The sequence below is a fragment of the Balaenoptera borealis genome (genome assembly GCF_965194805.1).
Source record: "Balaenoptera borealis genome assembly, chromosome: 6".
NCBI classification, from domain to species: Eukaryota; Metazoa; Chordata; class Mammalia; order Artiodactyla; family Balaenopteridae; genus Balaenoptera; species Balaenoptera borealis.
In genome coordinates, this window is record NC_138863.1 from 44185927 (window position 1) to 44203599 (window position 17673).

Here is a 17673-nt window from a genome sequence, read left to right on the forward strand (position 1 = left end):
CTGTGTATCTTCTTTGGAGAAATGTCTATTTAGGTCTTCTGCCCATTTTTGGACTGGGTTGTTTGTTTTTTTGATATTGAGCTGCATGAGCTGCTTGTAAATTTTGGAGATTAATCCTTTGTCAGTTGCTTCATTTGCAAATATTTTCTCCCATTCTGAGGGTTGTCTTTTCGTCTTGTTCATGGTTTCCTTTGCTGTGCAAAAGCCTTGAAGTTTCATTAGGTACCATTTGTTTATTTGTGTTTTTATTTCCATTTCTCTAGGAGGTGGGTCAAAAAGGATCTTGCTGTGATTTATGTCATAGAGTGTTCTTCCTATGTTTTCCTCTAAGAGTTTTATAGTGTCTGGCCTTACATTTAGGTCTTTAATCCATTTTGAGTTTATTTTGGTGTATGGTGTTAGGGAGTGTTCTAATTTCATTCTTTTACATGTAGCTGTCCAGTTTTCCCAGCATAAGTTATTGAAGAGGCTGTCTTTTCTCCACTGTATATTCTTGCCTCCTTTATCAAAGATAAGGTGACCATATGTGCATGGGTTTATCTCTGGGCTTTCTATCCTGTTCCACTGAAGTTTGCTAATATTCTGCTGAGGATTTTTGCATCTGTATTCATCAAAGATACTGGCTTCTGATTTTCTTTTTTTGTAGTGTCTTTGTCTGGTTTTGGTGTCAGGGTAATGATGGCCTCGCAGAATGAATTTGGGAGTGTTCCTTTCTCTTCAATTTTTTGGAATAGTTTGAGAAGGATAGGTATAAGTTCTTCTTTATATGCTTGGTAGAATTCCCCAGTGAAGCCGTCTGGTCCTGGACTTTTATTTGCAGGGAGTTTTTATCATTACAGATTCTATTTCACTTCTAGTGATTGGTCTGTTCAAATTGTTTGTTTCTTCTTGACTCAGTCTTGGCAGGCTGAATATTTCTAGAAATTTGTCCATTTCTTCTGGGCTGTCCAATTTGTTGCCATATAACATTACTTGTCATTTTTCCCCATTCTCTTCAGCTTATGTTTTGATTAATTTTGTCCCTTAACTAATTCGTATCTCCAACCACTTAATGTTTACAATGCATGTTGGAACTGAATGTCTTACTAGACAGCTTATTAGGTATAGGTAAACGTTTAACATAGCACTGTAGTTTGGGAGCATGCAATATGGTTATAGATTAATGTTAACAAAGCACTAAGAGTTAGGGCCAGGATGGGGAAATAAGACAGCACTCCCCTTGCCATGGGCTATTTGTCACACAAAAATAGTGGCAACATTTATGGAGTGTTTACTGTGTGTCGGGTATGTCATTTAACCATCAAAAGAACCTGTAAGGCAGATACTGTAATCATCTTAATTTTACAGAGGAGGGCCGTGAGACCCAGAGGGGTTACTTAATGTGAGTTCTCACTGGCAGAACTAAGACTCAAATCCAGACAGTGGGACCTCCCTGGAGCCACAGTGGGGCAAGTGGTCCTGTATTAGCCGCCCGAAGCAGATGGGAGTTGAGTGACAGTAAGGTGCCCACCTGGACTGGCTCATTTCTTCCCCATTCTAGACATCACCAAGTTTCCAGTTACTCTCTTATCTTAAACCGCAGTTTGTCCTCTCATAAGGTAAATTACTTAGTGATTTGAGAACCCACTCCCCCTTTCTCTCACCCCTTTATTCTGTTCCCATCCAGGCACTGACCTCTCTCCCATCTGCCTGATGGTTTGGAATTTTTGAGCCAGGTATTCTTAGAACTTTGCTGAAATGACACAGGAGTGGTTTGGGGCTTCAGAAGTAGCTTTGTCTTGTCCCACTGCACCCAAGGAGAGAAAAATTTCTGAAGGGAAAATCATCTTTTATTTGCCTGCAGTCAGCTCTGTCACAGCATGCCCCCATCTTCACAGAATAACGTTAATTTTAGGGTCCAGCCTTTCACAATGAAGATGAGAAAACTAAGACCCAGAGATCTCCCAAAGGTAATTTCTTCCTCTGTTCCTGCACTGTCTAGTATGGTAGCCACAAGCCACAGATGGCTGTTTAAATTTAAATAACATGAGAGGGACTTCCCTGTTGGTGCAGTGGTTAAGAATCCACCTGCCAATGCAGGGGACAGGGGTTCAAGCCCTTGTCCAGGAAGATCCCACATGCCGCAAAGCAACTAACCCCGTGCACCAGGACTACTGAGCCTGTGCTCTAGAGCCCGCGAGCCACAACTACTGAGCCCGCATGCCACAACTACTGAGCCCACAAGCCACAACTACTGAGCCCGCGTGCCTAGAGCCCGTGCTCTGCAACAAGAGAAGCCACCGCAACCAGAAGCCCGCGCACCGCAACGAAAAGTAGTCCCCACTTGCCACAACTAGAGAAAGCCGGCGCACAGCAACGAAGACCCAACGCAGCCAAAAATTAATTAATTAGTTAAAAAAATAAAATAAATAACATGAGAAATCTAATTCCTCAGATGCACTAGCCACCTTGTAAGCACTTAACAGCCACCTGTGGCTAATGGCCACCACACCTGATGGTGCTGCTCTACGAAGCTGTTGCCTCAGGATACTGAGCTGTGGGTGTGCCTGCTGGCCCTTCCCAGCTCCCGTGGCACTGGTCTTCAGAGTCCCTGCAACCTCCAAGTTTTCTCTGCAGGGTTGCCAGACCTTCCGAGTTATCTCCAGAGTGGCACTCACGACTAACAGAGCAGCAGGAGTTTGAAGGCACTGGATTTCTGTGTATCTGGGAATAGCTAGCGATCCTAAATGGAACTGCAGCCACACAGGGTGAGTATAAGACACACAAGGTAAGGGTCAGAATGGCCGGGGCTGCTTTCAGCCTTGCTCTACCACAACAGAAGCAGAGAGTGGCCTCCGCGCCTCCTGGGGTTGGAGAAGGTCCTGGGTGGACCTGCACTTGGGCATCAGGTGGGTCTGAGTTTGAATCCTGGCACTGTGACCTTGTTCCCATAACGTAAGCTGAGTTCAGCTCCAAAATCCTCATATTTAAAGAGGGGATAGTGATATGTATTACAGTGCGTTGTTGTTAGGACAAAACAATGTCATCAGCACACACCAAGCACCCAGTAACAGTGGTGTGGCTCCCTGTTTCCTGGAATCATTGCTTAACTCCAGATTGGCTGCAAGGAATACCACTTAAATAATGGTCTCAGCACCAGCAGTAGCCTCCACGCCCAGCAGTCTTGGAGGAACGGCAAATCAGAGGGGAGCACTTAGCCAACTGTCTGCTTCGTGTGGCCCGTGACAAGATTAATAAGCCAGTAAGGCAGCGATATTCTTTCTATGAATTCCTTAGGCTTTTCACGAGGTTTACTGGCTGGTGGAGGTATATGTGTTATTGTCATCTATTATTCTACTTAAGGCCTTGAGTAATAGTTTAATAAATAGTAACTAACCTCTTTGGATCCACATGAGCTCAGCGCTTTGCGTAATTCACTTTTTCTACAATTATGGGAAAAAGCATATGAAACAAGTCATTAAGGTTGTGATTACCGACCTGGGCTTTGTGACCTCCCTGGGTATTTTCAGGGGATCTCAAAAGGGATTAGAAAATTCTCAAATCAAAATTTAATTTGAATTCACTTTAATTTTTTTTTTTAAATGGCACTTTGAGGACAGGAGGAAGTCACAAAGTCCACAAACCCATGAAGGTGTCTGCTCTAAAAGGCTGGAAATTACTGCACTGTTTAATCACCTCTCACAGTAAATGTCTCACAACAAAAGGCCTGTAGAGTTTGATCTCATTCATTACAGAGTGAAGGACTTTTATTTGTTTGGTCACATCATTATCATTTAAGAAATACTTAAAAATGGTATTTATTTTTATTTCAACATGTCAACTGTGCATTTCCAAAACAGCAGGCTTTTCAGAGGAATAAATCAGAACTGTAAACACAAGACACAGTAGAAGTTTTTTGACTTCCTACAGTCAGTTTCACAAATCCACATACTGTACATTCATAGGTGAGGTTCAGCCTGTCACCCATTTCTATATTTCTATAATTACATAAGCATAATAAATACATCTGATTTTTAAAGGTCACTTAAAATGAGTCATGATAATTTACAGTACAGTACATTTCAGTTCAAGTGCAAAAATAACTATTTGCTTAATTCTATTTCTTCCCGTTATTTTGTTTTTAAGCTGTGTTCTGTGGTGAAGCTAGATATCCAAGTGTAGACTTTCTTCTTCCAGATGCAGTTGTGGGCAGAAGTATGGTATCGTGGAGAAGCCCTCACTTTATAATTGGTCCTGCCTAATCATAGTCAGAGAGTAAGGTGAGTTGCTCATTTTTAACTCTGTTCTTTTCTTTCCTCTCTCCTGTGCTCATCCACAGTATTGTACACACTATATAATTGACCTTCCTTCAGCTAAAGCAATGTTCCCTTGTCCACAGCCCTCCCCCAAGGCTTCCTATAACCTCAGCTTTCATTTTTAGCAGCAAGCTTTATGCATGAGTCACCCGGCCATCGTCCTGACTGTAGCTGTAATATTTACAGTAGCATGCCTGTATCTGAACTGTCCAGTGTCTGACTGTGTCTTCATGGGAAAGAATATACTAAGATGTGTTTCTTTAGTCATTGGAAAGTGTACTTACTTCTTATTTCTGTCTTTTCCATTCCTGGTTTCCTATTCACCACCTTTTCCCCTCACCAAAAACACAAGAAAAAAACTGAACCAGTACGTAATTTTTAAAAATTGTATCCCTTCCCCAGGCACTTAAATCTTATACTGTTATTTGTAAGTAGTACTGCTTAATTAAAGAAACCCTTAGGAATTCAGTGATTCTGTGTTTGTTTTAGTCCATCAGCTAATTAGAGCCCAAATCACTATAAAGTTGTAAATAGTGATAGAGGCTATTTACAGTATCAATATATTTAGTAAACCCTTGTCTATCAAGCCACAGGATACTAAGTTGGTTGGTTTATTTCAAATATTCCCTACTCTGGTCTTAAAGCCCATTTAAAACAAAAGGCATTTTAAAGCTCAGCTTAGCTTGCAGTAGTCAGTAACAGCTTTTGCCACTCAAAGAATTGACTATTTTCATTATACACCATACCCATATAAAAATATATTTGCTAGAGATATGCCAAGTTTCTGATGAAACCTTTTCCTTTTTTTTTTTTTTTTTTTTTAAACAAAAGCATAGATGCCACTAACTTTTATCTGGTTACTTTTAAAATACGTCTTAAATTTTTTTTTAAAATTGTTCTCTTTAAGAGAAACAAAATTATAGATGATGTATTCTGTTTCTTCCCAGTTTGCATTAAGAACCAAATAATTAGGATAAATAATCAGAAGAGGGAAATTATATCAGCATTCACCTTGAAACACTTTTCTTTCCCTCCACGCATTTAGTGTAACTGCTGGTTTCGACGCTTACTGCCCAGGCAGAGAAGGCCTGTAGTCCTTAACCTACCAATCCAAGAACTGAACATCCTCACTGAGATCCATTTTCCTTCTGTGACTCCAGTGGGACTACGAAAGTTGACCTATTTCTGCCAATATGTACTGTAGCTTCTACATGTGTGAGTGTGTGTGTGTATTTCTGCGTTGATGAGTTCAGGTGTTCAGCAGCGTATGTGGTGCTATGCTCCTCGAGGTGCGCCCTCTGTGCTGGCAGAGGAGCCCAGTTCCATGCAGGGTGTGAGACGAGCAGGAGCCCTCAGTGTCCCCCAGAGGCAGGCCGAGCCTGCTGGTCCTCAGCCTCCTCCCTGCGCGGGTCTCCACCGGGGTGAGCGGGGCTGCTCTGCGTCTGAGATGCTGCTGCTTGAGGGGACGGCTGGTTTCTCGATGGGTCAGAGGGAGCCTCACACGGTCCAGGCCGGGCTCCACCAGTTGGAGAAGTTTCCCGATCCTCACTGGTCCCCTGGAAGGAAAAATTAGGAGGTGTCCCATGGTCAATGCCAGCAAACTTTTTATATGCTTTCAAGTAAGATATAGGAAACATGGGGAGATCATCCTGAAGTAACCACTTCAGGAAACAAGTAACAGAGGAATAAGGATAGAATGTCTTACCTTTCATCTCCTTTCCTACGTGCAACTGTCCAAGCCGCATGAAAAACACAGACACTATAAGCAGACGTATCTTGTGGATAAAGGAACGTTACTACCAACATGCCTGTTACTCCTAGGAAAACAATTTATATCAGCACATATCTACTGGGCTCCCACCAGCCATTGTAGCAAGTCACTGTGCAAGCGGCACGGAACGGGAACTCAGGCCACTTGCTAAGACCAGAGAATTCAAGGCTGGAAAGCACCTTGTCCAACAGGAAGTGAGGAAGGCATCCTCAGCCTCGGAGACAGGGCCAGGAAAAGAAGGTCCTGAAATTGAGTCCTGATGTATAGTTGGGATTTTAAAGTACACACTAAAAGTTAAATAAGAGAGAACATCCACGTAAAAAAAGTAATGTAAACAAGTACGTATGTAACCCACTGACTTGAGTAACTGAGCACCTATCACTCCAGCACATCACCTGCAGCATGTCTGTAAAATGCCACACTCCTGATTTGTAAAAATCAGGAAACATTTCTTTTTTAATGGATTTTCCTCTGAATTAGTACCCATCACTTCAAAGAGCTGAGCACCAAAAAAGGAAAAAAAAAAAAAAAGTTTTATTTCTGTAATTAATTCTAAACTGTGAAAGAAAAAATATTAGTATAATGACTTCTTCAGAAGAGTAGCTAAGCCATACCAGCCAGGTTTTATTAATCTTAATATATCAGAAAAAATTTTAATGATACTTAAGCCTAATAGGCTTCTGTGAAAACAAGGGTGAGTATCCAAAGTAATGAAAACACTGCCATTCAGGCAGAACTCATCTTTCCTCCTGCATCACCTCCTTGCTTCACATCCTTTATATGCTCCTCCCACCCTGATATCTTCCTTGACTTGTGAGCAGAGGATTTGTGAGTTTATTATCTTGATAAACCAGTAGGATCATACATGGACTATAATGCATTCTGGTTATCAGCAAAGGATCAGATTTGGTTTAAATTAGAGAAATATTACATGTCAGTTTACAAAATTATGATAAATTTAATTAAGGTAGTTCAAATTAAGGAAATTACTCAAACTACTCAAAGTCTTTCCCCTTTATTTTTTTCCTCCTGTGTCCTCTGCAGCTACTCTAGATATAGAGCTGACATGATTCATCAAGTGAAAGGGAGTGATTAATAAAAACAAAGGGAAGTAGACATTACTTTGGCCAAACTGTTCATAGAAGTCACGCTTAAACATTTTCCAAATGTATTATATAGCTTCAGTTACAATTACCTACAGTGTTTTTATCCATGCGATTCGACGCTACTCAGGAGAGACCACACCTCTAGGGACAAGAAAAACCACACTTTTTATCTTTCAGGTGAGCCCGCTAGCAAAACCACATTTCCACTGAGTTAGGTGTCCTGTCAGACCCATTTAGTGGCCTCAGAGTATTACTTAATTGATCAGATATTTATTGAGGTCCTATTATATAGAATGTCCCCATTAGAATTTTTAAATTACAGAGATTAATATATATAATTCACCAAGGCAAGAACCATATATCCACACTGTTAACTCATGTCCACCAAAACAGACATTTCAAAGAAATATATAAAATCAGAATGGATTTATTTTCTTCCTTTCAAGAGGTACTGTCTTCTCTGTGAGGCCTTCCTGAACCCCATAAGGCAGAATTTTCCCTCTATGGAACCTTGTATACACCTCTATAATACACTTGTCACAAAGCACTGAAATTATTTGTCTGCATGTCTATTTCCCCCACCAGACCTCCCATAAATCTTGTTGAATGAATAATTGAATAACTGAAACAACTGAGCCTGCTTAAGGCAGGGCAGCAGAGGAACTTTTTACCTGTAAAGGCTGTATCTCAGAAGCACGGTTGTCTCTTGTTAGCTGCATCATCTCTTTAATTTGGTAGAGCACGTAAACAAAGGTCACCCAGGGAGAGGAGCTGACCCCCCAGGCTGGCTTGTTCACATCCTCCTGTTCTTCCTGGTGCTTGGTTTTCTTGGGTGGAAGTCTGGGCTCAACGCGTGGCAGAACATCTTCTGTCTGTTGCTGGACTAAGTCGATGGTTGCTATGGGAACGGGACTAGAAGGAACAGGGATCCTTTCTGCCAGCATCGTCTTGTCTGGAGAGAAAACCATGTTTAAATCATTTCTCAGAGTTTTTACATATTTAAACAGATGTATGTATGTATGTATAAATAAATAATAAAAACTGAACAAATGGACAACCTCGGTAAGCCCATTCTAGTATGCTTGGGAACGTTGATAAGTTGCTGTGTACCAAGGGCGGCTTCTCTACTTGGCGCAAGTACTGAGCAAATGAATGTGATGTTTACCTTCCAGGGTCTCCTTACAGGGCTTAATAGACATTAACTTATATTTATTTATGAAATGTATTGGTTCAGTTAACGTATGTAACATCTGTGGGGCATAGGTTATAGTGAATGTTGCCTTTAGGCCCACTTATGGGATTGAGATTTTAAAGATAAGCATCAAAATAGGAAAAATCACACAGTAGCTGCTTTTATTGGCCTTTTACTGAAGGCATGGACTAAGCTGCGTAAGAGATATATCTAGTCAGGATTATAAAAGAACAAGAATAAGAAAAGTCAGTACTGGTCTTTCTTTCTGAGTAACTTGTTGGAATTAAAATCTGTCTCTGGGGTTTCTGTAACTAGTTAGTTTTTCTCTTAACAGAAGCACTTTGGGTACTTGAGGCAAATGCTCCTCAAAGGACAGGACGCCATAGAAGATGAGCCCTGTTCCAGGACCCAAGAGCTGAGAAAGGATATTTGTTTTAATGGTTGGCCTTCTTCATTGAAAAAAAAAGTTGATTCCCCCAAAAAGTTGAAAGCTTGTTCTCCTCATCAACACATTATATTGGATATAACCTTCTTTCTGTATAATACTTTTAAGAAGGCCATGCCTAATTAAGGGACAACTTCACATTTAAGGTTTAGACATTTTTATCAAATGAAGGTTAAAAGCACAGAGATTAATACCACTTCCTATCCCTAATAGTAAAATTACTGTATAATCCTATATGTATTTGATTTAAATTTTAAATCTCTTTAGAATAACAGAGAAATTTAAAACCAGTACTTTCCCCAGTACCTTGTACCATAAAGCAAAACAAAAGCAAGCTGCTTAAAACAACCAGTATTCTTTTCAACATAGCAAGTGGCTTCTCTCCAGCAATGGTACACATGAGTTCACTGATACACCACTGAGAAAATCTAGCCATGCAGGTCTGTGGTACACTCTGTTTCCACCTCTGGGTTTCTGAGGGGTGTGTGTAGAATCCCCCATGGCTTCAACCTTTAGAACCATGAGGGAGCAGTGCACGTGTTTACCTTCTTCCTCATCTGGCACTGCCAGCCACTGGATCAGGGCAAAGAGCAGGAGGATCACCAGGCAGGCCATGCCGATTCCTCGGAAGGTTGCAGCAGCCCCTGTGGAAACAAGCAGCACTCCGTAGAGTGATTCCCGGAAAGACAGGCAGCCCTCATCCAAAACTGTCAATGTTCTAAAGTTCAGGGCAAAGGCAGCAGAGCAAAGAATGGCAAATGGCCATTAGCTTCCTATAGTAGGAAAAGCACAGGTCTGGGTAGGTGTCAAGAGACCCAAGTGCTGGTACTGGATATCTGTCATTGATCAAATTTTAAAACTGCATTTATAAAATAAAGGACTGTCTCCGAGTGCCTTTTTAAAATTCATTGGTGCTCTCTTCATAAAGACCATTTATCTAACTATATAGTAAACAACCTTATTAATCTGTAATTAGAACAGCCGAGCTCAGGTAGTGCTATAAATTCAGACATCTCTGAGCCCACCTTCTAGGGACCTGAATAGTCAAGATTCCTGGAGCAGAATAATGCCATCTCCACCTCAGCCCCGCCCTTGTATTTCCAATAAGGGAGATATGACAGGGCAGACAGACTGTGTTATCACAGATGCAGTGACATTACCAAAGCCAGCATATAGTTAGATTTTTTTGGTTCAAAAATCTTCTGATGGAACAACAATGATGAACTCTCTTTCCTCTAGCATTATTATCAGCAGGTTTAGGGTACTTTACTTCAAACCAAAAGCACATGTGATTATTCATTTGTTTGGCTCCTTTGAGGTATCCGTGTAGCATCGCATTAAGCTGTCAGAGAAGCGTGCACGGTTACAAGCTGGCTCTAATCATCTTAACTACTGAAGCATACTGCTCTGCAATTTTGACTACCATGAAAGCTAGAAAGAGAATATATGAACAATGGAGTTTAGCTTCTGGCAATCTTCGGTAATAATTTGAGTGTTTATTGAGGGGTTGCTAAAAAAATTTGTAAGTTTTCATCAAAGAAGAAAAGGAAAAAGAGAAAACCATTCTTACCAAAATAATTGACTAACACGCCTCCGATCATGGCTCCACAACCTCTCCCCAAACCCAGATGAAGGCCCTGCAGGATACCCTGAGCAGACGTCCTCAGCTCTGGGGGAACCGCGGCGCTGAGATAAGAAATGCAGGCTGCCCAGATGGCCGCGTGTGTCACTCCTGGAGAGGAAGAGAAGCGGACAGGGTGACTGATCAGCACTCCTTACATTACTCTTTTTTGGAACATGAGTTATTTACTTAACTAGATACATAAATATATACACACACACACACATATATATATACCTAATAAAGATAAATATTTTATTTGTGGTAAAATATACATAACAAAATTTATCGTTTAAACATTTTTAAGTGTATGGTTCAGTGGCTTTAAGTACATTCACAGTGTTGTGCAACCATCACTACCATCCATCTCCAGAATTGTTTTATCATCCCAAACTGAAATTCAGCACCCATTAAACAATATTATCTCCAGGCCCTGAGAAACAGCATTTACCTTCTGTCTATGAATATGACTGCTCTGGGTACCTCATATAAGTGGAATCATACAGTGTTTGTCCTTTGGTGTCTGGCTTATTTCACTTAGCACAATGTCTTCAGAGTTCATCCATGTTGTAGCATGTGCCAGAATTTCCATTTTAAGGCTAAAGGATATGTAGCCTTGTAATGCTGTTTATCCATTCATCTGTTAATGGACATTTGGGCTGTTTCCACCTTTTGGCTATTGTGAATGCTGCTGCTGTGAACACTGATGTGCAAGTATCTGAGTCCCTGCTGTCAGTTCTTTTGGGTATATACCTAAAAGTGGAATTACTAGGTCATATGATAATAATACATTTAATACTTTGAGGGACTGTTTTCCACAGTAGCTGCACCATTTTACATTACTACTAGAAATGCACAAGAGTTCCAATTTTTCCACATCTCACCAGATGTTATATTCTGTGTTTTTTTATAATAGCAATCCTAATGGGTATGAAGTGGTATCTCATTGTGCTTTTGATTTGCATTCCCTAATGACTAGTGATATTGATCATCTTTTTATGTGTTTTTTGGCCATTTGTAAATCTTCTTTAGAGAAGGTCTTTTGTCCATTTTCAAATTGGGTTGTTTGGGTTTTTGCTGTTGAGTTGTCAGAGTTCCTTATATATTTTGGATATTGACCTCTTACTGGGTACCTATTTTGACATTAAGAACAGATGATATATAGATCAACGGAACAGAATAGACCCCAGAAATAAACCCATGCATGTACAGTCAATTAATCTACAACAAAGGAGGCAAGAATATACAGTGGAGAGAAGACAGTCTCTTCAACAAGTGGTGTTGGGAAAGCTGGACAGCTACGTGTAAATCAATGAAACTAGAACACTCCCTCATGCCATATACAAAAAATAAACTCAAAATGGTTTAAAGACCTAAATGTAAGACATGACACCATAAAGTTCCTATAAGAGAATATAGGCAAAACATTCTCAGACATAAATCGTAGCAATATTTTCTTAGATCAGTCTCCCAAGGCAAAAGAAATAAAAAGCAAAAATAAACAAATGGGACTTGATCAAACTTAAAAGGTTTTGCGCAGCAAAGGAAACCATCAACAAAATGAAAAGACAATCTAAGAAATGGGAAAAAATATCTGTAAATGATGCAGCTGACAAGGAGTTAATATCCAAAATATATAAACAGCTCATACAACTCAATATCATAAAAACAAACAAGCCAATCAAAATACGGGCAGAAGACCTAAATAGAAATTTCTCCAAAGAAGACATACAGATGGCCAACATGCACATGAAAAGATGCTCATCACTGCTAATTATCAGAAATGCAAATCAAAACCACAATGAAGTATCACCTCACACAGGTCAGAATGGCCATCGTTAAAAAGTCTGGAGAGGGTGTGGAGTAAAGGGAACCCTCCTACACTGTTGGTGGGAATGTAAATTGGTGCAAACACTATGGAAAACAGTATGGCGTTTCCTTTAAAAGCTAAAAATAGAGGTACCAATCCCACTCCTCGGTATATATCCAGAAAAAATTCTAATTTGAAAAGGTACATGCACCCCAACGTTCATAGCAGCACTGTTTACAATAGCCAAGACACGAAAGCAACCCAAGTGCCCATCAACAGATGATTGGCTTAAGAAGATGTGGTATATATACATATATATATATATATATATATATATATATATATATATGTACATACACACAGTGGAATATTACTCAGCCATAAAAAAGAATGAAATATTACCATTTGCAGCAACATGTATGGACCTAGAAATATTATACTTAGTGAAGTAAATCAGACAGAGAAAGACAAATACTATACGGTATCACTTATATGTGGAATCTAAAAAATAATACAAATGAATCTATATACAAACCAGAAACAGACTCACATAGAAAACAAACATATGGTTACCAAAAGCGAGAGGGAGGGCAGGAGGGGTGACAAATTAGGAGTATGGGATTAACAGATACTAACTACTATACATAAGTAGATAAGCAACAAGGATTTACTTATAGCATAGGAAATTATATTCAGTATCTTATAACAACTTATAATGGAATATAATCTGAAAAAAATATAACTGAATCACTTTGCTGTAATCTGAAACCAACACAGTATTGTAAATCAACTGTACTTCACTTTTAAAAGATTATTTCCCATTTTTTCCATGATAATTAGCACTATGATTAACATTTTTGGAAATACAGCTTTTTACATATCTTATTTACATTGGCTATAATTCTACAAGTGGGGTTAATGATTCAAAGGATATAATATTTTTTTTGCCTTTTAATATACAGCTCCAATTTGTTTTCCAAGAGTGTAGAGACTATTTACAATGCCTCATTACCAGTTTCATTATATCTTCACCATTTGTTGGCAGGGAGGGGAGGGTAAAGATAACAGGTGAAAGAAAATTTGATCATTATTTTAATGTACAGCAATTGTGCATTGTATGAATTTAAATCTTTATTAGAGCACTGCTTTAAGTGTAATAGGAAGAGGGACTTCCTTGGTGGTCCAGTGGTAAAAGAATCCACCTTCCAATGCAGGGGACGTGGGTTCAATCCCTGGTCGGGGAACTAAGATCCCACATGCCGCGGGGCAACTAAGCCCATGCACCACAACTATTGAACTCGCACGTCCCAGTGAGAGAGCCCACGTGCCACAAACTACAGAGCCCACATGCCCTGGAGCCCGCGTGCCACAACTAGAGAGAGAAAACCTGCATGCCACAACTAGAGAAAAACCCAAGCAGACTGCATGCCATAACGAAAAAGATCCCACATGCCTCAACAAGGATCCCGTATGCCACAACTCAGACCCAACGCAGCCAAAAAACTAATAAGGAAAATAAATGTAATAGGAAGATATTGTCACAACAGGTTTTATAGATAGCTAGAAAGAATTAAGAGATCATCTGGTTCTGCCTAGATTAAGTCTTGGACTTGCTTCCTGAAAAATAATCTCATTTGGAGATAATATCATCAGAAATTCTTAACCTATGTTTCGGAAAATTAAACTGAAAGATTAATATTCATTTAAGATTTAATCTGACATTAGTCTGCTTCTGGCCAAAATGGAATAACAGGGACTGGATTTACTTCCTTCTTGAAACAACAAACAGCTGGACAAAATATATGAAACAATAGTTCCCAAGACACTGGCCATCACCAACAAGGACAGTGATCTCAGAGAGACGGGAAACAATGAGGAGCCCCAGCTTACTGCCTGGTCAGAGTTTGAAAGCTGCAGGGCACAGAGGGGGAACCGGTGAGTTGAGGAGATGGAGCTGACAGTCTGGGGAGACCAAGGCAGCTGGAGCTCCAGGTCAGAGTATCAGAGAGGAGAGAGTTTCACAGAAACTCCAGAGATCTGCAGATGGTTTCCCTCAAGTATTCAGCAGAGTACTGATTAGCAAGAGCGTGTATAGAAACTATCCAAAGCCAGGGAAAGAACCACCCAAAAGCATTACAGAAAGCATTCCTCAGAACCCATACAGGGCTGGGAATAATACCTGTTTCCACCAGCCAAACTGGAAAAACTCATGATTCCTGGGATTGGTAGAGTACTCAAAAGGGTCTTGTGTTAGTATTATGAAAGAGTTAGCCCTAGTTTAAACACTGCTCTGGTACCATCTAAGTAATGTTTAAAAGCAAGACTCAAAAGGATCACACTAGTTCCAAGTAATCTAGTTGTGTCCCAGAACAAAGCTCAAGAGTATTTGTAGGAATACAAAAATATCCAGCACCTAACAAGGTAAAATTCACAATGTCGGACATATAATCAAATTACCAGGATGATTTTACTTAAGTAGATCCATAATAGAATAAACACTATTTTCACTGGGTACATTAGATTATATGCCCTATAGTAAACTGAGAAATATCAAAATAATTTTTCTTATATGTTTCAGTAATAATTTCAAGTAGGCTGTTTTTTAACTAGAAAGATGGAAGAGGCAGTATGCACACTTAATTAATTTCCACAGAATTCAAATGAAGTATTTGCTTTATCTGACTAAACAATTGCAGTACTTTAGATAATGCCAGCCTTCTCAGAATTGAATAATGCCTGGAGAGAGTCTTAACTGTAAATGTGGACACAGTAGTACACAATTAAAATATTATATATTTTAAGGAATAGATTAAAGATGCTGCTAACTCCATTTCTTTTCAGATATGCATAGTTTTTCATTAACACTAAGGAAGAAACTCAAAAATATTATGAGAAATAAAATGAAATTTATTCAACATTAGTTAGATTCAATAGTAACATCCAGCATAGATTTTGGAAATTATTTCTTAAAGGTGAATCATCAAAGACCTGAAACCACATCAAATGGTTGTCAATTAACTTTAATGGTGATACCAAGTCTATTGTTATGTCTATGTTTGAGCAATCAATTACAGGATTTACAAGTAGGCAAAGATGGGTCTATGTATTTATGTGACCAAAACAGTAACAAATATATTTTTGCTATAATTCTAGATCAAATATAATTCTAGCAGTTATTCTCTTAAATGTGAAGGCTTGGACACACAAAAAATCTTCCAATAATAGGGTTTCTTTTTTTTTTTTTTTAATTCTAAGGGTTTTCTAAACCTTTGAGTCTTCTAAGATAATTAAAGCATTTTCCAGCAGGATGACTTAAATTAGGATACTTTTAAACTATTGTTAAAATTTGTTGGCTGGTATTAAGTGGCAGTTATAAAAGATTCTCTGTAGTTAGAATTCCAGAGTTTCCTCGTTGCTTTTTTGGGACTGATTAGATCACTGGAAACTACATTCTTTAAAGCAACTCAGGGCATTAACTGAAGGGAAAAATAGGAAAGCATTCAGTAAAAAATTTTTTCTCTGGTACTAAAAGCAGAAGAATGAAAGCCATTTGGCTTGTATGTTCCAACATTTTCCAGGGTAGATGTAGAATTAAAATTGGTTTCTCTGAAATACCTTTATTTCAAAATATCATGTAAATAGAAGAATCCATATTACTTCCTAGAAAAGAACTAGCGAATGTAAATCCACAAGAGGGGATTGGGTTGATAACAATACCTTGTATACAAATGACAACTGTGGAGTTTTGGTTCTTGTTCTTAAACTTGAATATGCAACCTAGTAATCATATTAATAATCTGAAACTCTTGCCAATCTTTTTACTACACTTGTGTTCTGGTCCTCTATAATAAAGCAATCTAGAAATCTAAAAAAAAAAATTCCATCATTTTCCGTATTTGTAAAATTGTATTTTAAGTATAAAACAACTTTCCTTTAAAATTTAGAGGGTAAAAGATATCATAAGCAGAAAAAAGAAAATGTTTCTACTTCTTTCCCTTTTATTAGAGAACTGTGAAAAAGGAGTAGATGATTATTCTCTACATGATGAAATAAATAAGCAAATGTATTGTGTCACTGGTAAATGTGTTTACCCTAGAGCTATACCTTTTTAAACCTTTTAGTATGAGGTAACTAAGTTGGTGGATCAAACAGTAAGAATAAAAGGATGTTACCTCTGTGACTGACAGTAGTAACAAAGGCACATGAACTGACTCTCCTTGCAATATGTTATTAACTCTTCCTTGGCTACTTGTTACAAAACTACTGATAATTTTGAGTGGCAATTCAACACCATATGTTAACTGACAACAAATAACGCTCAAAGACCACATAGGTCATGGAAACTTCGGTTCTCAGTCGTTTCTTACTTTTACTGGGGTCCCTCGGGATTACCTTCAAGGCTAACAGAAACTCAGAGATATTTTCACACCACCTACTGCCAAGACCTTAACTGTTTGTGAATACACTACATTTGAATAACCTAGAACCATTAGAAATAATTATGATTAACATTTAATTTCTCTCATTAATAACATTATTATAGCAGCTTACTCTACCAGGAGCTGTGCTACGTATTTTACATAGATTATCTCCTTTATTCTTCCTAGTAATAGGTACCATTTTTTTCTTCATTTTCCAAAAAGGCACAGAGAGATTAAAGTGCCTTGTTCAGAGTGACACAGACAACAGGGTAGTGGAACAGGATTTGAACCCAAGGTGTCTAAGCTCGGAACTTCAGTGCTTAAGTACTATACTATACATCCTCATAACCACTGTTAAAAGTATTCTATAATAAATGTAATCATCTAATTTGAGAGGTTTTCTTGATAACATCAAACATGCCCAATAATCTGTCAATTTTTTAAAAATGTACATTCTTACTACCTTCTTCCCCTCCCTCCTAAAAGAGTTCACATCACACATAATATCAAGTTTTTTATATGCCCCAAATAACTCTTTACCTTATAATATTGAAGGCTAACTATGTGCCAGGTAATATGTTATATACTTTGCATAGAATAGTTTATTTAATACTCATATTAGCCTATTCTGTAGCACAAAAGTCTAAGAGGCTTAAAGTGACTAAGCAGCTTGCCTAAAGGACACAGAGCTTATAGGTAGGGGAGCTGGAACACAAGATAGTCTAATTCAAGCCTGAGCACTTTATGGTTTCCAGCTTACTGCATATTTTGGTAAGCTGTCTCAAATAATTTGTAGAATGAGGTGGGGACATAAGTAAATGATTAAAACACACTGCTGTTTTTACAAGTGTGCAATGGATGGCAGGATGGTATCCTAGGGAAAAAGCTAACATATTAAAGATTCAACTTTTAAACTTAGTTTTCAGCTTTCCTTCACATATTTATAAGCTTCTGAGGTAGAACGTCCTCTATTATTCAAAAGCTTTAATAATTAGAAAATATCAACTATAGT

At 38.6% G+C, this 17673-nt stretch overlaps 2 protein-coding genes across 9 annotated transcripts in view; one reads left to right on the forward strand and one right to left on the reverse strand.

Moving 5' to 3' along the window:
- Positions 1–5114, forward strand: part of NEMP2 (nuclear envelope integral membrane protein 2) — an 89838-nt gene extending 84724 nt beyond the window's left edge. For 2 of the 3 annotated variants that reach the window (XM_082397394.1, XM_082397392.1), the window contains 2 exons: positions 2617–2747; positions 4177–5114. In XM_082397394.1, the coding sequence (XP_082253520.1) occupies positions 2617–2713 (97 nt within the window). In that variant the 3' untranslated portion in view covers positions 2714–2747; positions 4177–5114. Of the gene's footprint in view, positions 1–2616; positions 2751–4176 lie in introns of those variants that run through there. The other variant, XM_082397391.1, reaches the window with a different exon arrangement.
- The window catches only part of MFSD6 (major facilitator superfamily domain containing 6), a 73008-nt gene continuing 59059 nt past the window's right edge, over positions 3725–17673 (reverse strand). For 4 of the 6 annotated variants that reach the window (XM_082397345.1, XM_082397348.1, XM_082397350.1 and 1 more), the window contains 4 exons: positions 10380–10541; positions 9355–9453; positions 7844–8124; positions 3725–5851 (listed from right to left, as the gene is read on the reverse strand). In XM_082397345.1, coding sequence (XP_082253471.1) covers positions 5648–5851; positions 7844–8124; positions 9355–9453; positions 10380–10541 — 746 coding nt within the window. In that variant the 3' untranslated portion in view covers positions 3725–5647. Of the gene's footprint in view, positions 5852–6000; positions 6026–7843; positions 8125–9354; positions 9454–10379; positions 10542–17673 lie in introns of those variants that run through there. The other 2 variants (XM_082397346.1, XM_082397347.1) reach the window with 2 other exon arrangements.